The 19,621-nt window shown below is 34.0% G+C and overlaps 1 protein-coding gene across 1 annotated transcript in view; it reads left to right on the top strand.

Moving 5' to 3' along the window:
- The window catches only part of GRIK2 (glutamate ionotropic receptor kainate type subunit 2), a 415,167-nt gene that overhangs the window by 115,315 nt on the left and 280,231 nt on the right, over window positions 1–19,621 (top strand). Inside the window, exon 3 of the mRNA XM_056344643.1 lies at window positions 19,069–19,236. Coding sequence (XP_056200618.1) covers window positions 19,069–19,236 — 168 coding nt within the window. The remainder of the gene's footprint in view (window positions 1–19,068; window positions 19,237–19,621) is intronic.

Here is a 19,621-nt window from a genome sequence, read left to right as displayed (position 1 = left end):
CATTATGAAAATTTTATTCTTCACTTTTTGTTAAAGGGCAGTTTAAAATAACTAAAACATAAGTATAAAAGAACTTGAGTAAAAGTGGAAATGTAAGTCTGAAATGTAACATAAAACCCCAAACAAACCAACATTTTTTGAAATAAAAAATTACCATAATTTGCTCAATTAGCAAATCTTACTGATGTCAAATCTGTATTTTGTAAAAATAAAATAAGTACACAATAAAACATCACCTGAAGTCTAAATCACTCCTTGTATTTTTTGTATATGTAATCAAATAGCTGAATGCAAGTTATTTTATCTGAAGGATTCTCTAATTCCAGCAGCAGTGATTACCTACAGTAGCATGCATAAAAGAGAGCCCATGTGAAACTCTCCTGCTGATTAGAGTCCTTTCTGGTCACAGTTGCCTGTCATTTGTTAAAGCCATACAAGGCACAATCAACAAGAAATTTCAGCTCAGAGCATAAGATCTTGGAGCTGAACCATTCAGAATAAAGAACTGAGTTCAAATATATTTAGAATGCATTTATTTAAATCTTTTGTTGTTTCTGAATATACAGAAATTGAAAAATATCCAGTTATGTTGTTTCTGAAGGATCCAGAACCATTTTGCAGAAATGAGGATTGGAGCAGGGGGTCTTATTTTAGGCTTGGGTGACCAGCTGATACCTCCATATTCCTTCCTTGTTTTGGATCAGTGGTTTTGTTATATATTTCTGCATTATTTTTGCAAGACACTGCCTGCATATCTGCTCTCTAGCATAAGCAATATTGCATTCCACATGTAGTCTTAAATTATTGCTTCATTAGCAAATGATTAGCTAACTTCATTAGTGTGCTGGTTTGAAAGAACAAACCTGCAGGCAGACCTGAGTAGAGTAGAGATGTACATATATTGCCCCATGTCTAATGAAGTACTATATGGAGCTGAGGGAAGACAGAATTTGAATTTAAGGCCCTGCAAGTTTTGAAAATAACCTTTTATTCAAAGGTGTAAAAAATCAGAATGAAAGATTACAGCTAATCCTTAAGATTACCCCTTATTAACAAGAAATCTGAACTTTCATAGATTTACATCATGTTGTATTAAATAGCACCAAATTAAAAAATACTTTAATAGGGCTTGGGAAAACCCAAATTAGAAATTAAAATCTTACTGGAAAGAGGATGAATATTTTTTTTGTCTAAGGATATTATTTTATTAACAAACTAGCATGTGCAAAAGGTCTATCTAATTTCATGTTAGTATTAATCCACATTTAATTTTTTTTTTTTTTTTAGCTAATTCACAATTATTTACCTAGGTTAATTTATATGACAGGAAAATCTGAAGTCACTGAAGATTTTGAAACAGTTGCCTTGTTTTCAGACATGCTTCTGGTTTCTTTTATTCATGGGTAAAATACCTCAACACAGGCAAAATGAAAGATGCATTTTGGAGGTATGGCTTCAACTGATGGAAAAATATTTTTGAAGAAGTATCTTAAACATCACAGAAGCTTTTCAGAGGGGGTTATATATAGACTTCAATGCAGGAAAAGCTGTAAATAAATGAATATTCAAGGCACCAAATAAATTTAGAAAACTGCTTAACAGACCTGTGAAAAAGGCAAAGAGATTTTACACTCCCTTTTTTTTTAGAATTAAATGTTTAATTCTCCTATCTGTATTGCCACCTTTCTGAAAAACAGAATAAATGACTTTCTTTCTTTCCCAGTAAACCTGTTGCCAGATGTAAAAGACAAAATGTCACACTTCATTGTTTCCATGGCATGAACAGCATTTCAACTAAGTTGTCACTGTTCACTCCCAACAGCCCTTTCCACAGATCTGACTCATTACAGATTTGAATTTAATTATAAAGACACTGACTTTAGTGGTTTATATAAATCAATATGAAAGGCCAGAAAACCCGTTTTTCTCAAAAGTGGTCACTAACAATGATATGCTAATAATTTAAGACAATGTTATTTAAATGTAATTTACATGGTATCTTTATATGTATGACAACTTAATCCTGCTCTTTTTTTGCTGTAGAGTGATATGCTTCTACCTGTGTCAGTTCTAAAAAAATCCCGCTACTTACTGGGTATGGAAAGCTATGATTTGTCAGCACATTTTACAACATAATATTCATGGGACACGCGCTGCATGGATTCTTTCATTTTGGATTATTGGGGGAAAACAGCTATAAGGAAGGACCCTCATAAAAGACAAAATAAGTTTTATGACAGCTGTCTGTTTCAAAATGCAGTTAACAGTAAATAATTAAACCACGATAACAACTAAAACAGTATTCTGTAATATCAGAATAAATATTTATATCTGTGTTAAATAGCAATGAGGTAACAAAGGGCCACTGGTAAAGAATAAGTAATAAACCCACTGCAGTATAAATATGGAATTAATTATCGGTGTACAAGTGTACTGTGTCAGAAAGCTCCTGCTTTATAAAGACCTTTATATTATTACCAGCTCATGCGCATGTGCCTCCTGTACTCACATGCAGATACATACACACAGAGGAGAACCAGCAGGAAAGAGACTCAAAGGGCAAGCTTTAATTCACCTCATCTAAACTCTATAATGAGCAAGAAGATAAAGGACACATGCCAAAAGCCTTTCATTCTACCTATTCTGAACGAGTCTCTGCATGTGCCTTTCTTTTTTACTATAGTGGGAACGATCACACTAACTTCAACAGTCTTCTAGTAGGATGAATTTTGTACATGTTAGTGTGTTCTGTGTCACCTGTATAATTTTTAGTGGGCAAAGTCTATCTTTACAGATCTTTTCAACATACTTCCATAAAACCAGATTTTTTATTTTTTTTTAAATATAAATAACTCTAATTTTATTTTTATCAATGGGTATACACTGGCTTAAGAAAAATGAATTTCTACTCCAGGGAGTAAATTCTGTTTAGCTGGATCACAAGGTGACCACTTCTATGTGATTCAGTTTTGGTTAGTTATTTGAGCAGCCATTGTTAAGTATCAATGTCTTAGTTGTCTGAAATGTGTGAAAGGTAGCAAACCCAGGCAAAATTTACTTTTTTTGAATTGGATGCAGGTCAGCGTGCCTGAAACTGGCTAATACCACTTTGTATGCATCTATTTTGTGCATCATCTTCAGAAAGGCTGCTGAAATAAGATTTTGCCTTTTCTCTAGTGAAGAACAGTTAATGAGGTTCATCTGCAGGAAATCATTGAGGATTATGCGGGAGTATTTAAGAATGCTTGATTTGTGTGTTCAACAACAAATTGTGGAGAAATATGACCTCTTTTTAATATAGTACTTTCAGGATACAATTAATCTCATCTTAAGGAATGCTACAAAGGCTGTTTAAAATAACCAATTCAGAAGGGACATCCACCTTATAGAAAACTCAGAGTAGGTGAAATTGAATCCAACCCAGTGAATGGGATTCAGCTGCCACAATGTATGTGCTATGAGACATATTGCCCCCCGCCACAGTTACAAAAGTGCTTGCAACTCCAATGAGTCCTTTGCCACATCTGCCAGCCTCTACAGGCTGCATCCTAAGAAAGTCTCAGGCAGTCTAAAAAGACAGTAGATGCCTCTAGAATGCCAGTAGTTTTCAGGCAACTGAATTCTCCCCAACATTCCTCTTTACAACTCAGTGTTAAATTATTAACTATGACTGCAAATAACCTTAAATTTCTGGGCGGATGAGCCCAAGATACAAACAAACCAACGAAAAGCAACAACAACAAATCATTGAAACCAGCATAACATAACTAACCCTTTGGCTCAGAATTGTCACTGAGGTTTTACTGCTGGAAGGTGTGACTCTTCAAAGACTACAAAAGCTAAATGAACATTTTAAAATATAAAAATGGTTGTATTTAGTATCCGCACTAAAAAGCTACTCCTTGCCACACAGAAGTGTGAAGGTACCAAAGTCTTGTTTTCTGAGATCAGTGTAATTTCTGAATGAAAGTCAGATGACCAACTGTTACATGAGACAAATACTCAAAACGCTGATGGGTTCTGGTCTTAAATACTACCCAAAACGTACACTGTAAAATTGGTTTAATAATGAGGCTTTGATCACTTCTGTTCCTAAAATGAAATCTATTAGTATAACCTCAAATAAACTGATGCTTTGTTCAGTTATAAAAATTATTTCAGTTTTTTCTGTATTTTGAAAAGAGTGCTTCAACACAGAAATACTCATATTAATATAAAGGCCTAAATGGAAAAATAATGAAGGTCAATCACGTTTCTCTTTGGTGTAGAAGAAATGTGTTAGGGGCCTAGAAACTGGTAAAAATCCAGCTATGTCTTGACACCACCAAAATATTGAATATAATTAATTGTCTCTGAACTTTCTGCTTGATAAATTTTAATAATGTGTTTCAATCTATTGTGTGTCACTAAAGGCAAATTTATCGGGACTTCTATCTGTTGGCTGTGCTTGAGAAATATTAATTTTTTTAGATAAACTCCTGCTTCTTGTGAATATATCTCTCCGCAATAAATATGAAATGGAGAGAATTCAGATAACAGTTTCAAAGATGTTCTCAGCATGAAAAACACCTATTAGATAAACCTGTATTACATAACATTGTTTATTGCAAATATCACCACATCATCAGAAAGAAGCAAAATTCCCCAGCTCCAGAAAGAAGACCTATTTTGTCTTGTAATGTCACTGGATTTCAAGCCACTTTAGGACATAGTAACCTATATCCACTGTCTGCTACAATGAAATCCCCCTCTTGTTTGGTTTCCCTAAGTCATACCTCTGCAAAAAGTGAAAACTAGCACTGAATATAATTAGCATCAAGTAAGGCCCTCTAGTTCTTGTATGTGAAGAAAGAGTGAATAAGAAAATGGTACCCACCATTTGCATGACACACATGATTATGCAGAACTCTATCTTACTCCAAGCTGTCTCTTTTCCAGGCTGAATTATCCTTTCTCATTCACTCCTTATATGAAATTAATTATTTTGTTGCCTTTCTCTTTACCTTTTCCAGATCTATTATGTAATTTTTGAAATGAGTCAGATTTGGTTCAAGGTTCAGATATGTATGTGTGCCAAGTACTCAGACTCCCCTTTTAGTTAATGGAAGTTAGCAGATGAAGTGTGCAAGCTGTACTGATAAGCTGCAAAAGGACTGATAAAATTTGAGATCTATTTGTGTTTTAGAGCAATCTGTGTAGGTAAGACACAAGATGTGGGAAGGACACAATCCTTTTCTGTACCAGAGGCCAGGAGGGGTAGCTTCAGCATTGTCAGGTAGCCCATATGTGGACATATGCATTGAGTCATAGATGGTTGTGCTCAGGTAAACTGAACTGTTCTCAAGATGGGAACCTGCACTTCTAGCACACCTATTGGCCTCTAAGTATAGATGTCATAATCTCCAACTTCAGTTAATCCCTCCATGTCCCCCATCACCACACCCTGGAGGGGATTAACCCTATGGGCAAGGTGCAAGTTATCGGCAGGAAAGCAGAACTTCCACATTATACACTATTGTAGAATTTATCTTCCAGATTGCTGTTTCAAACCCTCCCTCCCCCTGTTTTGTTGCTGATTTTTAGATTGTTTTCTTAATGGAACAGTTGGAATGAGTCCAACAATATCCTACCTCTGTACTAAGTATGTTTCCTTGCTTGAATACCTGAAAACAGAGGTTGCAGATGCAAGTTTTGTGAAAAAGGTGGTTAGGTAGCCTGTTCATATGCCTAAACCAGAGTGGTCTTCAGTGAAGATACTGTTTTTGCTAGACACCGACAGATTCAGTTGCAAGATACATTCCTTGAGAAAACATTTTATATGATACCTGTGATTCATGGAACATTTTTTTCCTTCTGGAAAAAATAGTCTCCTCTGTGGAGGTGTTTAAAAAAAAATAAGCCTGGATGAGAAAAATAATTTCTTCTTAAACCATATAAATTAGAAGAAAAACATGGAGTATTTTTACTGTCTAGTCTGTTGTAACAAATACAAGTCTTTACTGGGGAAAAAACAGTTTAAAGCATTTTAGAATCTTTTAGAAGTATAACCTTGTGAATAAAAAAGTAAATTAATACTGTGATCACACTAGATGAGACAGTTTTCTGGTTAAAGATGTATCTGCCTGGAAGTTTGGCCACATAATTTAAAAATATATAGAAGAGATAATAAAAACAAAGAGTTACTTTATCTCAGATAAGGGTTAATATTTAATCCATATATTGGGTTCAGATAAGGTGAGATACATAACTCCTGCTTTCCTGCCAAAACAACTTTTCTATTTTTCCCAAAAGGCTTCTAATTCAGTAATTAAAATTTAATTATCGAATTAGTGAACAACTTCTTAGAGCATAATTATCATATTACCTAATAGCTTCTTAGCATTTAGAGACTTAACAAAACAAAATATTTGAATATAATTGATGATCAATCTAAACCCAAACTCTAGATACTAGTGCTGAATTCTGGAACATAGATAGAAACAGAGTGAAAGGATATACTGTGGAAGCTTCATTTGCACATCTAGATCACATCTCAGTCATTAGGAATATAAAATTCCCTTTCATGGAAAAGATTAATTGGGTAATTATTAAGAAAAACAAATGACAGCCAAATGTACTGCAAATGAGAGAGGAGTGTAAAGTACCCGGTATCTCTGTGCTTCAGATGAAATGTTTTTACCTTCTGCTTCTGTATGACACTTTCCCCAGCCCCTCCAGTAATGTGTCTGAGGCTGTGAATTAAACACCACTGGTTTATCACTTGAGAAGTGAATCAGTATCTCTGAAATGTGTCATACTGAAACAGACCCTCTTGTGCCTCATTAAATATTTTTGCTTGTTTACTTTAAGATCCCACTAGAACCTGTTCTCTGTGTGAATCTGCCACAAATTATCAGTTTCTGAAGCACTCAACTTCCATATGCATTAACATGCTTGTTATTGATATTTATATTAATTGATGACTTTAAGAACATGAATCTGTGACAAAATTTGTGTATCTTTTGTGTAATATTTAGAAGATAAATAGCATGCAAAAGCTTTCAAGAAGGTTTACATTTATAATTACATTTCTTATTATTTATGGAGTTGTAGTACATTTCATTAATTTCTTTGGAGAGCAATGTCTTAATTTCTTCTGCTAATGCCTTGTTTGTATAAGGCATACTCAGATGCATAATTTATCTTATGTCACTTTATAAGATGTAGTATGTTTCACTGTTGGTGTAACATAAAATAACTGAGCTGAAGGAATCTGAAGCAATGTATTTTTAAAACTTTAAAAATAAATTTGTACAGTCTAGCAGCAGACACACCTAGTATCTCTGCTTTCAAAGATAAGAAGCTTTTTTGTTTTGTTTTGTTTTGTCTAGCTTCCTCTTATTCACATTAACATTTAACAATCTCACTACAAATCTATCTTTCTTGCTCCTTGGAACTTTTATTATCAGCACCTAATACTTGTTTGCTCATGCTCTTTGCTTGTTTCTGTACTCATGGTACAGCACTTTTTAATTTTTTTTCTCTCCCATGGCTGAAGATTCAACAAGGGAATAATTGAGAGAATACAGAAACCATTTCTATGCAATTCATGCAGCTGTTCTGTTAAGGACAGGAGCAGTGAAGATTTTTCCAAATAATATTGAGTAATCCATCTTAGTCTTCTGAAAATTACTTTGGAGTATTTAAACCATAATCCTGTAGCAGCACATACCATATTTTAACCAGAGTAGCAATACTTTTGGCAAAAGATGAAAAGATAATGACTTAATTTCTAAGCAACTAGTTCAAACATTTTTGGAAACTGAACATTTGAATACTGAAGAAAACATCATTAAATGTAACAACAAAAAGTATTTGTCACATTTAAAACTTTTCCATCAGTCTGATTTCAAAGATTGTTTTTTTAATTCTTTTATGACTATTGTAAATTTTCCAGCTATTTCACAGCATTTCTATAGCAATGATTTCAAACTGTTTAATTGTAATACAGTCAGGAAACTTTGAAAAGATGATTAAATGCTCCAAGCAGTACTGAAGACAATCTATCTTTTAATAGCTTTAAGGAAGAAATGCAAACAATAAACTGTTCTAGTTAATGCACTGTAACATGGTAGTGTTAGAAATAGTAATGCATTACTATGAAATAATGTAGAACATGAAGTAGCAAACTGAAATAAAAATAATTTTCTGAAATATAAAAATAACTGGAAAACTTCATTTTTGTCACTTCATAGTGCCATATGCAGGACAAGAAACCTTTATTTTGTATTTCATGTAAAAAGTCCTTAGAAAACAAAACCACACTGCCTCTAGTCTTTGCTAAACAAGTGGATTCACCAGTTCTTCCCTCTGCTTATTTAGGGATCATGTAGGAACACTTACAGAGTTCTACTTTTTTTCCATTAAGAAACAAATTTTCATTGATTCTGTAGATGTTACTTTGCCTATGCACAGCAAAAATACCACAATCTTCCTTTTTGTCTGAAATGTCTGTGGAAGGAAAAATTATTTCACTAAATAATAACAATATGGGTCCTTTTAAATAAGCAGTTGTAGCACCATCCTCCACAATGGAATTTTAAACACTATCTCATTAGCAAAAGAATGACTATTAAGAACTATTACAAAATGAAAACCATTTATGAAAGGGATTATTCTGTGGACAGGGAAAAGTACATACAGTTCATACTATTAATGGAATGATACTTGGTACTTTGCATCTCTTCTGTTACATATGTGCATGTGTATACATGTATTTAAGCCTAGTTATATCCTTTTTCTTTTCCTCTCTCTTAACTTAGATAATACATTTTGTAAGAATTGTTTCAGGTTTCTAAGGATTGCATCTGTGAAAATCTTGAAATAAGGAATAAAAATGTGAAAATGCGGTTTTTGAACCTGCTCAAATCACTTAAATATCTACAAGCTGCTGAATATTTAAATATTCACTATTAAAAATAAAAAAAATAATTCTGAAGCTGGTGATAATATTTCATACATTTTACTTTTGGAAAAGATTCTGCTCAGGGATCCAGATGCTCAAATTTCAACTACATTAACAAAGGTCGTGACATTCAGCAGAGCTCAGGTCAGGAATTTTGTTGTATATCCATGTGCAGGATCCAAGTTTTAGTCTTCTGTGATTGCAAATAAACTTTTATTGACCTTTTTTTTTTAATGTCCAGGCCATAAGAATGGGTACTCTACTGTTTATTTGAAGAGAAAAGTTGATCTATGACATGTTGTAATTTAAGCTTTTGTGGGTATTTGCAATAAATTTTTTGTTTCTTGATATTTTCGGAGAGGAGAAATGTAAGCTAGTTATTTTGAAGATTTATATGGGCCTTAAATGTGAGAATCTGGATTTCTTTCTTAAGAAAAAAAAAATCATAATGCATATGTGATTCTCATTTGCTAGATCCTGCAGTGCTTACTTTGTTGCTTTTAAATTAGCTGCTGTGCTGGGTCATAGCAGGGTGAGTGGGATCATCTGGGTAACGGGGAGTTCACTCTGAAGGTACTTCTGGCTAGCACATGCTGATATTTGATGCTGAAGATGCATTAAGAATTACTTGAGCAAAAAGAGCAAGCAGAAAGTGACCTTAACTATATAACACCAGTCCAGAAAGGCTTACTAGTATTGTGGGAGGAAGTGTAGGATCAAATAAGAAAGCAAGTCAGAAGCTACAAGCTGGGACTGTAGGAAGAAAGCCTGAGTCCTAACCCTGACTTTCTCATCTATTTAAGCATTTTCTACAAGAAATTGATTAGATAACAAGCATGGGCTGACTCCAATTTCATACCTAGCAGAGGTGTATGGAAGTATATGGTAACTTCAGGATTGCTCTTGTTTTCTGACTCTTGCTGACTGAAAATTCCTGACTATATGATAGCCTATCTTTTAATCTAAGTTGAAAATTATATGTCAGTATATTGCCTTCTGGTTAGGGCATTGTTCTGAACAGTGAAGGACATGGGTTTAGAGTTTAAAATATAATGGAATCTGTTTTCTGCTTTATAGGCAAGCTCTTTAACATGTTGTTTGTTCAAAAATATTTAATAACCATAAAATCACAGGTGGTATATTTCTTTGAAGGTGTTTTTCCACATAAGCTGTGCTTTGCGCTTCTACTAATTAAGAGCCTTCTGACTTCTGTGAAGCTTAGGAACTTTTCTGTTTCATCTTTATATGTTGATGGAGACTAGTACAAGCTTCTTATGTTGCAGTATTTCTCTACATGCTTGGGTGCCTACAGTTCCTGGGAAACTTCAGCTTTCTACAGAATTGTTAAGTGATTCCTGGTAACTGCTGAACCACAGGCTCTGTGAATGTCTTTAGAGAAATGAGGTGTGCAACTTTTCGAAGCCCTGCTGAAAAATTACAATGATAAGATCTGACTCTGTGTCCTACATTGTTTCCTGACTCTTGGTTTACCTTATTAAAACAAAATTGAACCAAAAGAAAAGAAAAAAATTCCTTTTCTCCAGCTTTTGCATGTGGACATATTAGTATTAAATTACACAATATTGTAGGTGATGGGTTCAAAGCAAATTTAGTTTTTTAATGTCTACTTATTTCTCATGAGTAAGCCACTTCTTTTATTTTAAAAGCAAACGAAAACCTGGATAAATTTTCCTTTATTGTCTGTGTACAGTTTAGCTTCTCAAATGAGTTCAGACACAAACCAATGTTTGAGAAGATGGATGAATAACATTCAGTGTGATGGAAAGAAAAAATTCTGACCTAGTGCAACAATGTTAGCATTTATCTACGGTCTGTATGAGAAGGTTAAGGAACTGTTTTTGTCAGTGTTCTAATATATTTTATGACTTTTTCTAAAATAAAATTAAATGGGTTATGGTTTGTATATCTTCAAACCTATAAGCAGCAATGTATCATCAAACCTATAAGCAGGAAAGTTTGAAGATTTTAACTGCCCAGTAAGTAGCTATAAACAGATGTAAGACTTCTGCACTGGTCCTTGTAAAAGTATTTATGTAAAACTTAAGCATTTAATTTTGCATACTATCTTCTTTAAACAAGTTTTGGAGAAAAATGTTTTCTTCATGGAGACCGAAAAGCTTTTTATCTGGGTGTTGGCTGCCTCTAGAAAAGGAAAAAAAAAAAAAAGGAAAACAAAGGTGTGTTAAAACAGTTTAAAACATTTTGTTAGCCAAAGTAATGAGAAGCACGTTTTAGCAAAATCTCAAGGCCATTCTTATAGTCACATTTCATTTTGTGTTTTGTTTCCTTTTGTTACTGCTAGTCATGAGAGACTAAATGTTACATGAGTGTGATAATTGTATTGAAATTATCAAGTGTATTCTGTAATAATTTGTTTAGCATGTCAGAGGAAGCTAATGTATATCCTTAAAGTGGGAAGTATGTTCTAACACTGCAGATGAATGTATTTAGGTGTTCTTATTTTGCTATTTTGCCTGTCATCTTTAGTCATATTCTGACTGAAAGGAGTAACATAGAGATGTTATCAGAATCAGTGTTTTATAAATATGATGCACATTCTAGTCTAGTGATAATTTTTTTGTAGTATTTGATTTATAACTTTTCAAAGCATCTTTGGCACTGTGCTGATGAAAGGCAAGGTTCTTACATGTGGCGTTTTTCACATCTGGCTTAAAGATGTTAGAATGCATCAAATTATGTTTAAAACACAGTTTTGAAGATACTTATCAACTGTATGTACTCACCTTTAAAAATCTTTTTCACTAGTTTTATAAGATAAAGAAGCTTTTCAAATCAGATCCACATTTATTTCCTCATATTACCCCCTATTATTTCCTCATATTTAAGAAAAACAAAACAAACTCTTTCTGTTTTGATATATAATGTAATATTAAATTAACAGGATAAACCTAATATTGACTGGATATTTAGCCTCTTATGTATTGCAGTCACAAAATATATAATTTTGTCTTAAATCTGGATAATTCAAATCCTTTTAGAAGCATGTCTTAAAGTTGCCAGTTTCATGCAACTACACTAAACCGTTAATCAATAGATAACTTAGATGTTGAAGGTAATATTTCTATGCATTTTATAGTGCAAGATTTGCAGGATTCTTTGATCATGCCTTTGTAAAAATGATTCCACAACTGCTTTTAACTTAAATCATGCCTCATTTCAAAACATGTCACTGATTTTCCAATAATTGTGGGGAAATTTTCTTAAATCTTGTTCCAGATGGAAGTGGCTAAGATGTAATTTTGTTCTGTACTTACAGAAAGCACACTTGTAAGCTGGCAACCTTTATGGTGGTCTGTGAACCACCTCTGTAGCTTCCCAACCCGTAACAGGTTCTGAAACAGGATTATCAGCACAGCTCATAGCATGCTCGGTTAGGGCTAAAATGCCTTCAGCCAGCAATCCTGATCAGTCACTGGGGCACAGCACCTACCATGCCTCCTGCTCCCAGTATCATCCATACCATATCAGTGATACTGTTTTTTTGGATAAGCCTCTACATTGCCTTCTGGCTATGCCTGTATTTGGAGAACTGTAGTTCCTTCACACTTCCAAAAAGCCATTGCTTTCATCTCTAGGAATGTTGACAGTAAATTAGGATCCACTGAACTCTCAATACCTTTCTGACTTTTTATTGCTCTACATGTAGTGCCACCTTATGTAATCATTGGCTCCAGTTACCAAATGGCCAATTTCAAAATTAGAAAACAGCAGATATATGCTTATATTTTAATGGTATAATACCTGATAGACTTTCTTGGTTCTCTCTTGAAAAGCTTTTTATAAAAGTTGTTTATCACAGATAGCCATTACTCCTTCTCCTGTACTTCCAGGTTAATTAAAGATGTCTGAGAGTTCATGTTTTCTGAATGGAAAATAATCAATCAGAATAAGAGATTTATATTTGTCACATCAGGATTAGATCTGGGCACCATAGTCAAAATTATTGATCTGAGGTGAGGAGGAAGAAATAATTTCACACTTACATAACTTCATATGAATTTATTAGTATAATTTAAACATATCTGTTTTTAAAGTAAAGTGATTGGAAGAAATGTTACTGGGTAAGAATTTTTTTATAAAAGCAAATTTTTAACAGGGTTACGGTCACCTTTTTAATGTTGCTTAAGACAGAGGTTTACAGTATCATGATTTTAAAGTTACAGTACCATTAAAAAAATGGTGCTTATGCCACAATGTCACTGATTTTACATTTTATAATGTATTAATAAAGACCTTCTTCTTCACAGCAGATTGGTGTATGATACAATAATATGGCTATAATGTTAATAAATTATAGCTATTAATAACTAGTGTGTGTATGTGCAAGATCTTACTGTTGTTTTGCTATTAGAAAAAATGGAACTTTATCTTATATCTTCATATAAGGAAATCACAGTTAAAATTTAAATTATGATTAATTTTTCTGTTTCCATAATTATTAATGTCAATGAATCTAGATTAGAATATTTGTGTTTAAATTTTTCTCTTGTGATTTTACATTTCAAAACCATGTAAGCCTTGATTTTGTGTATATAGGTGATATACTTGCAATGATATTGAAAAAGAATTATTTCAGGTTCAGTATTTTAAAGCAGACTGTAATCTTCATTTCAACTGATTTGTCAGATTATGATCCGAGGTAATGTGGCCTTCTGTTATATATTTAAAGGTTTAATTTTTCAGAGGGCACAGATTGTAAAATTGCTTGTAGCTACTGTAATTAAATAGCATATATTTTTACTGAAAGAAGCTTGGGGCTGTATTACAAAACAAGGAAAAATCCTTTGCTGTAGTATCAACCAGGTTTGCTATTTTGCTTGTTTGTGGTTCTACTTGGACACTTGAGGTTTGCTTGAATGTGGATTATTTCAAGCAGGTAACAGTAGCACAGGCTGGCATACATCTGCTTCAGAAGTTTTCCCTATGTAAGTGGAGGAAAGCTTTACAAATAACTTGGTTCTGGTACTTGTATTCATCAGTGATTTTGTGTAGTTAAGCCAGTTTTCTACTTTCTGCTGGGTTTAATCAGGCATTACATGGAGACGATAATGCAAAAAAAGATAGTGATCCCCAAAGTGGAAGAGTTATGGGAAGAAAAATACCTATGACCCTTTTGTGGAACAGAAATGGAAAGCTGAATCATCTGAATGGGTATCCTATCATTTGTGAAATTAGGTAGTTCATAGCAGAACCTACATTTTTTTGGTAATTTTTGCCAAGATGTGTAGCAAACTGATTTATTTTTTTCCTCTGGATTTCCTGTTTGAGAAAATAATCTGAAAATTGGAGAAAGTCAAGATGGCTTGTGAACTAAAAATAGCAATTCTTCAAACATTTTTGGTGGAAAATGCAGACTTTTTCATTTAAACAACTTCACAACAAATTCTTTTGGACTTGTATATTTAAAAAAAAAAAACTAGCAGATTTTCCTTGGAAAACAACACCTACTTACTCATACTATTTTAGGCCCTACATATTGTCCTTTTTGATAAAATATTATTATCAATTTTTTTCCAGTGGTTTCTTTCCTGAAGAAACTGTTACTTCATCAGTTTTATACTGATTTTCTATTGGTTATGCTAAAGTAACATAGTCATATAGATGTGTTTTTAATAGTGATGACTATGATGAAAAATCCTAGTGAATTTCAGGTTCAGTAAAAGCAGTTCTAGCATATCAAGATTAATGGGAGATAATGGATACCGCTCCAAAAGATACAGTATTTAAAGATTGTTTTACAATTGCTCTTGCATATCTAGCTTGGACTGGCCTGTCTTAAACATTCCTCATTACTGTGATTCTTCAAGTGTTGATCACTACTAAAATCTAGTCAGCTTTTGCTAAATGGTTATCATGATAGTAAAACTTGAAGAAGTTTTCAGCTACACAGCTGTCACCTACTGTACACAGTCAATAAAACTTCACGAGCTACAGATTGAGCTGTAGCAACGTGATGCCATATTCCCTAGCGTTACTGTTATAGGGCAGAGATGAACTGCCATATCATTCACATTGTAAATGAAGAAGTCGTATATGAGATCATTAAAGCAAGCTAAGCATTAAATACACACTTTGCTACTCTTTTTAAGTTTTCTGTCTCTGTTTTGAGGTAGCAGTGAAAATTCAGCCTTTTCCTCTAGGATGTGCTGCTGGTTGTATATGAGAACTGATGTTTGTGCCTATTACAGGTCTATCAGCTGTGTTGAGAATAAGACAAACCCCAACACCTGCATTTTTCAAGCTGTTAGACAGAGATAGGCATTGGCTTGGCTGCTCGTCCACATATCAATGGCAAGATTTATGACTCTTCTGTCTGCTTATCTGAAAGCATGCAGTGCATTCCTCAATTTGATTATTAATAAGGCTATCCTGAAAACAAGGTACAACAGCAGTAAAGAACAGCCTGCTTAGGAGGGAACGTGACTCAGTATGCCATAACAGCTTCTGGAAACCACTATACCTTTATAATTGAGTACACCTGAAATGGAAAGCCAGTCCTTTTTATTAATTTCCTTTCCAGTGGATTTACACATTTACTTTAAAAACACTCAAAGTATTTTTTTGCTATTATTTACATATTCAATAACTAACACAGGAACATGATGGTAAGGCAAAGGGAGTTTAAAGTTATTAAATAAATTTCTACTTGCATCTTATGCAGCAATGGAGGAAGCACCCTTTAAAACTTCCCATTCCTGTCAATGTCTGAACTCATTTATGTACCTTTGCTGAGCATCCTGAAAGTATCTGAAACACCGACTTCCACAAACATTTAAAAGGGTTTTCATCTGGAGAATGCAGAGCTGTTTTGTGACTATATTCTGATATTCAGAATGCAGGCATGTATCTGCCTAAGCTCCTGCTCTGCTTAGTGTGGGAGTTCAAGCTGAACTGCTCAGATGTTCAGTTAAAAAATGGTGGTGCCCCATGTGCAGGATTGGGTTGGCTAAAGCGAGCAGCTGTTGTTCACTGCGGAGAAGCCCAGCATTTTCAGCCATTTTGCATATTAGTAGAAGATGGTGCATTTTGAGAACCTCTTGATTTGAATCTCTTCTTAGTGTGAAGTTTAAGATGAACCTACACCTGTCAACATCCAAAATGTTTAATTATGGGATGTTCCTCCCCTGCTACTTGAGCAGACAGATACAGAGGTAGCGTAAAACTGAAATGAAAGGAGCCTAGTTGAAGCTGACATCCTACAGGTTAGCAAACAACTAGGAAACTGCAAATATATGGTCTAATCTATATTCCTCTAGGGTTCTTCTTTTTAATTCAGTGTCTGCCTAGTAAAATGTGAAAATCTTCAAGAGCAGGTATCAGAAGATATGTTTTCCTTCCTCCTAGCAGAATATCCTAATCACAGGACAACAGAAACAGGTTATTTTACCTCCCTTTTCCTTAAGAATGGTAATTAACTCTGAGATAGACAGGCTGTATGCTGCCAGCTTTGCAGGGGATGCATTTATCTCAGGAACAGAGACTGTGTGAGTGAGGGAAAAATACTGAATGGTGCATGTGGGAAATTACATGTTGTTGCCACTCACAGGAGATAGATACTTTGTCATCTTCATAAAATTGTCTTATTATGTGATAAACTGTTGCTACCATAAGGAATTACCCAGATATGAGAGGTCAAAATAAATTTTCATTATAATTTTATCTTATACTGAGAGTAGGGGCTGTATCTTTGACATGGAATTCTTGATCTCAAGAATTTAGAAATGAGCAGAATGAAAAATACAGGAATAAAGAAGGAAGATAGTACTGAGCTTCGGACACACTGAAATTAAAGAAGTCTTGCAGTGTAAAAATTTCAAGGAGAAGAAAGAGACATTGTAATGCTATTTATCTTTATGAATCCATTGTAACTTAGGATATAATATTTTTTTTTTAATAACTGTTTGTGTGATACTGGTTTATTCAAATACATTTGAATAACTGCTTTCCAGATGCCTTAGGAAAACCTATAAAATCTATCTTAATTTTCATAATGTGCATGAAAACTTTTGATTTTCCTTGTCTCTCAGTATCTATACTTGCCATTTATTCACTAATTCTTAGCTTTCTGCAGCAATTTTTTAATATTTTCCCCAAATCAAAATACGATCCTCCTATATGTCACAGCTTGATTTATAATGTTTAGATGCTGTAAGCCTTAAGCAGCACAAAATCTTGTCTATCAGACTGTGTTTTCCCAAACGAAGTACCTCATTAATTTCAAAAGCAGTAGGTTGCTTTTCATGTTAATATTGCATTATTGTGCAAATAAATGTCATTTTTTTTCAGTTTTAAAGATGTACTGGGCTTATATTTACCTGAATCTTATCCTACATTTTTGCTTTAGCTTCTGAACTATTGTTAATATTGGTTACTGATTAGATAAACATTCAATACCTAATCAATCTGAATAATTTCCCTAGATATCTACATTTTTCATAAGCATCTGCGTCTCCCGTCAGTGCCTCATTCTCAGTTTTAAATTACTAACGTCACATCTCATCTCAGTTAGTGCCTGTGCTTTTAAATTAAAATTATTTGAGCATCTGCCCCTAGGGTTCTCACCAGGAATTTAGGGGCTCATCTGCAGGAAAAAAGTTACCACCTCCATCCTGTAGTGAGGAACAGGTTGGAAGAGGCAGGAGGTCTGCAAAACTGAAAAGCCTTTTCATATTTAATAGTAACAGAAAGGGAGAGTTTATAACTAAATACACATTCTTTTTGCTTTAGAAATGGTTTATCTACTTGACTGCTCAACAAAACTGTTTATAGACTGTAGTTTGTGAAGTTCAGTCTGACTCAGCTCCGGCACATTCAGATTTGGAGAGCTTCTTGCTGAGAAAGTAGCAGAGTGCTGAGTAAATTTCTTTAGACAATACAAACCCAGGTAGCAATGTTACTTTGGAAATGAATAAGCACAAGCTAGAAGAAAGCAAATGAAAAGCATTGCTTGCACAGATATGATATCTGGCTTGTAATTAGCGATCCTCAGATGATGGCCATTGGCTGTCCATTAGTATTGATGGATGCTGTTAGCATGAGGACCAAGAGACCATATGGATGCCGACTGTTTTTCTGATGCACTCCGTGTCACCATAGTAAGGACATATCTTCATATTATTTTTATTGACACTGTATCTTTGGCCTTTCCAGTCCCAAGAATAAATGGTGTTACTCCAAAGTATGTATAAATTTACATTTCATGGGCAATGATATCTCATTAATGAGAAAAGAACAGCTGAAACACAGCACTGTTTCAGAAATATATTTATTTGAGACTGAGGCTGGCTCAAAAGTGTTCTAGAAATTGCCTGCCATTTGAGGCATGTCCTCCTCTGGCAGTATGTTTTGTTTGGGGATGCTTTTGTTGCATGATAGAGCTTATGCAGAGGGTAGTTGCTTAGATTCCTGTATTTGCTGAGGTTGAGGTTAGCATGTACCTGTGGCTTAGTGCAAAAAAGCAAAATTTGAATCATTTGGTCAATGTATTTATCAGTTCAGGCACACAGTCACGCTAGAATATGTATACATGTTCATTTTTGGAGGCAGTTTGGCACATCTCAGCTCCTTTATAATGTTGCATTTCCAGTGAGCTCTTGAGTTGATTATAGCTATATCACAAGTCTAGAACAGTAGAAAACAAGAATCCAGAAATCTCCCTCCCCTTTGCCACACACACATAGGTGATGGTTGATCTTAAAGGGGTAAATGTAATCATTTTAGGTTTAACTGTGTAAAAGAATAATTACATATTCTTCATCCCTCTCCTATTTTGCTTTTAAATAGTGTGGTTAGTTTATAATGCCACACTCTTTTTATTCATAATAGTAAAATGAATGTTGTATTGGAAAAAAAAGCAAACAGGTTTTCTTTAAGGTAAGTTTGATTTGTCGCTGGGTTATTTATGGTTTGACCCACACCTCACCAAAATCATGAGGTAATTTCATGAGTTGCACTGTATCAGGTTTATTAAGTTAAAAATTTCAGCCTGATGAATCTTTTCTGAAAGCGATGATTAAACATGTTCTTATATGCCAATTTAGCTTACTAGTGGTTTGGTTTTTTTCTTCTTTCTCCCATACCAGGAGGCATTTTTGAGTGTGTGGAATCTGGTCCAATGGGAGCAGAAGAGCTAGCCTTCAGATTTGCTGTGAACACAATCAACAGAAACAGAACTCTTCTGCCAAACACCACATTAACTTATGACACCCAAAAGATAAATCTCTATGACAGTTTTGAGGCATCAAAAAAAGGTAACCTTTAGCATATTTAATTTTTTTAATGAGCAACTAAGAGTCACTTGATTTACCTACCTGAAAAAAATGTCTGTCCAATAAAGCCATATGCAGTGAGATGGTACAAGTTTCTGGCAAATATGAAAGAACTGCTTTAAAGTAAAGACTACCCCTTGAAGGCTGTATTCTTTTGTCACCTTTTAAAAAATATTTATATTGTCAATGTCTTATTATATTTAGATTTATTAATTATAATATTATAATTATAACTATATAATATAAATATGATAATGTAATTACAATAATTATAATTATATTGTCACCTTTGTTCCCACAGCCCCTGTCTAAAAGCTATTTCTTTAAATATTTTAAATCTGAAATAAATTTTTCTGAGTTTTGTGAC

The sequence above is a fragment of the Falco biarmicus genome, chromosome 6 (assembly GCF_023638135.1).
Source record: "Falco biarmicus isolate bFalBia1 chromosome 6, bFalBia1.pri, whole genome shotgun sequence".
Lineage (NCBI taxonomy): Eukaryota > Metazoa > Chordata > Aves > Falconiformes > Falconidae > Falco > Falco biarmicus.
The sequence above is the reverse complement of the archived record's forward strand: the minus strand, read 5'-3'. Positions and strand labels throughout refer to the sequence as shown.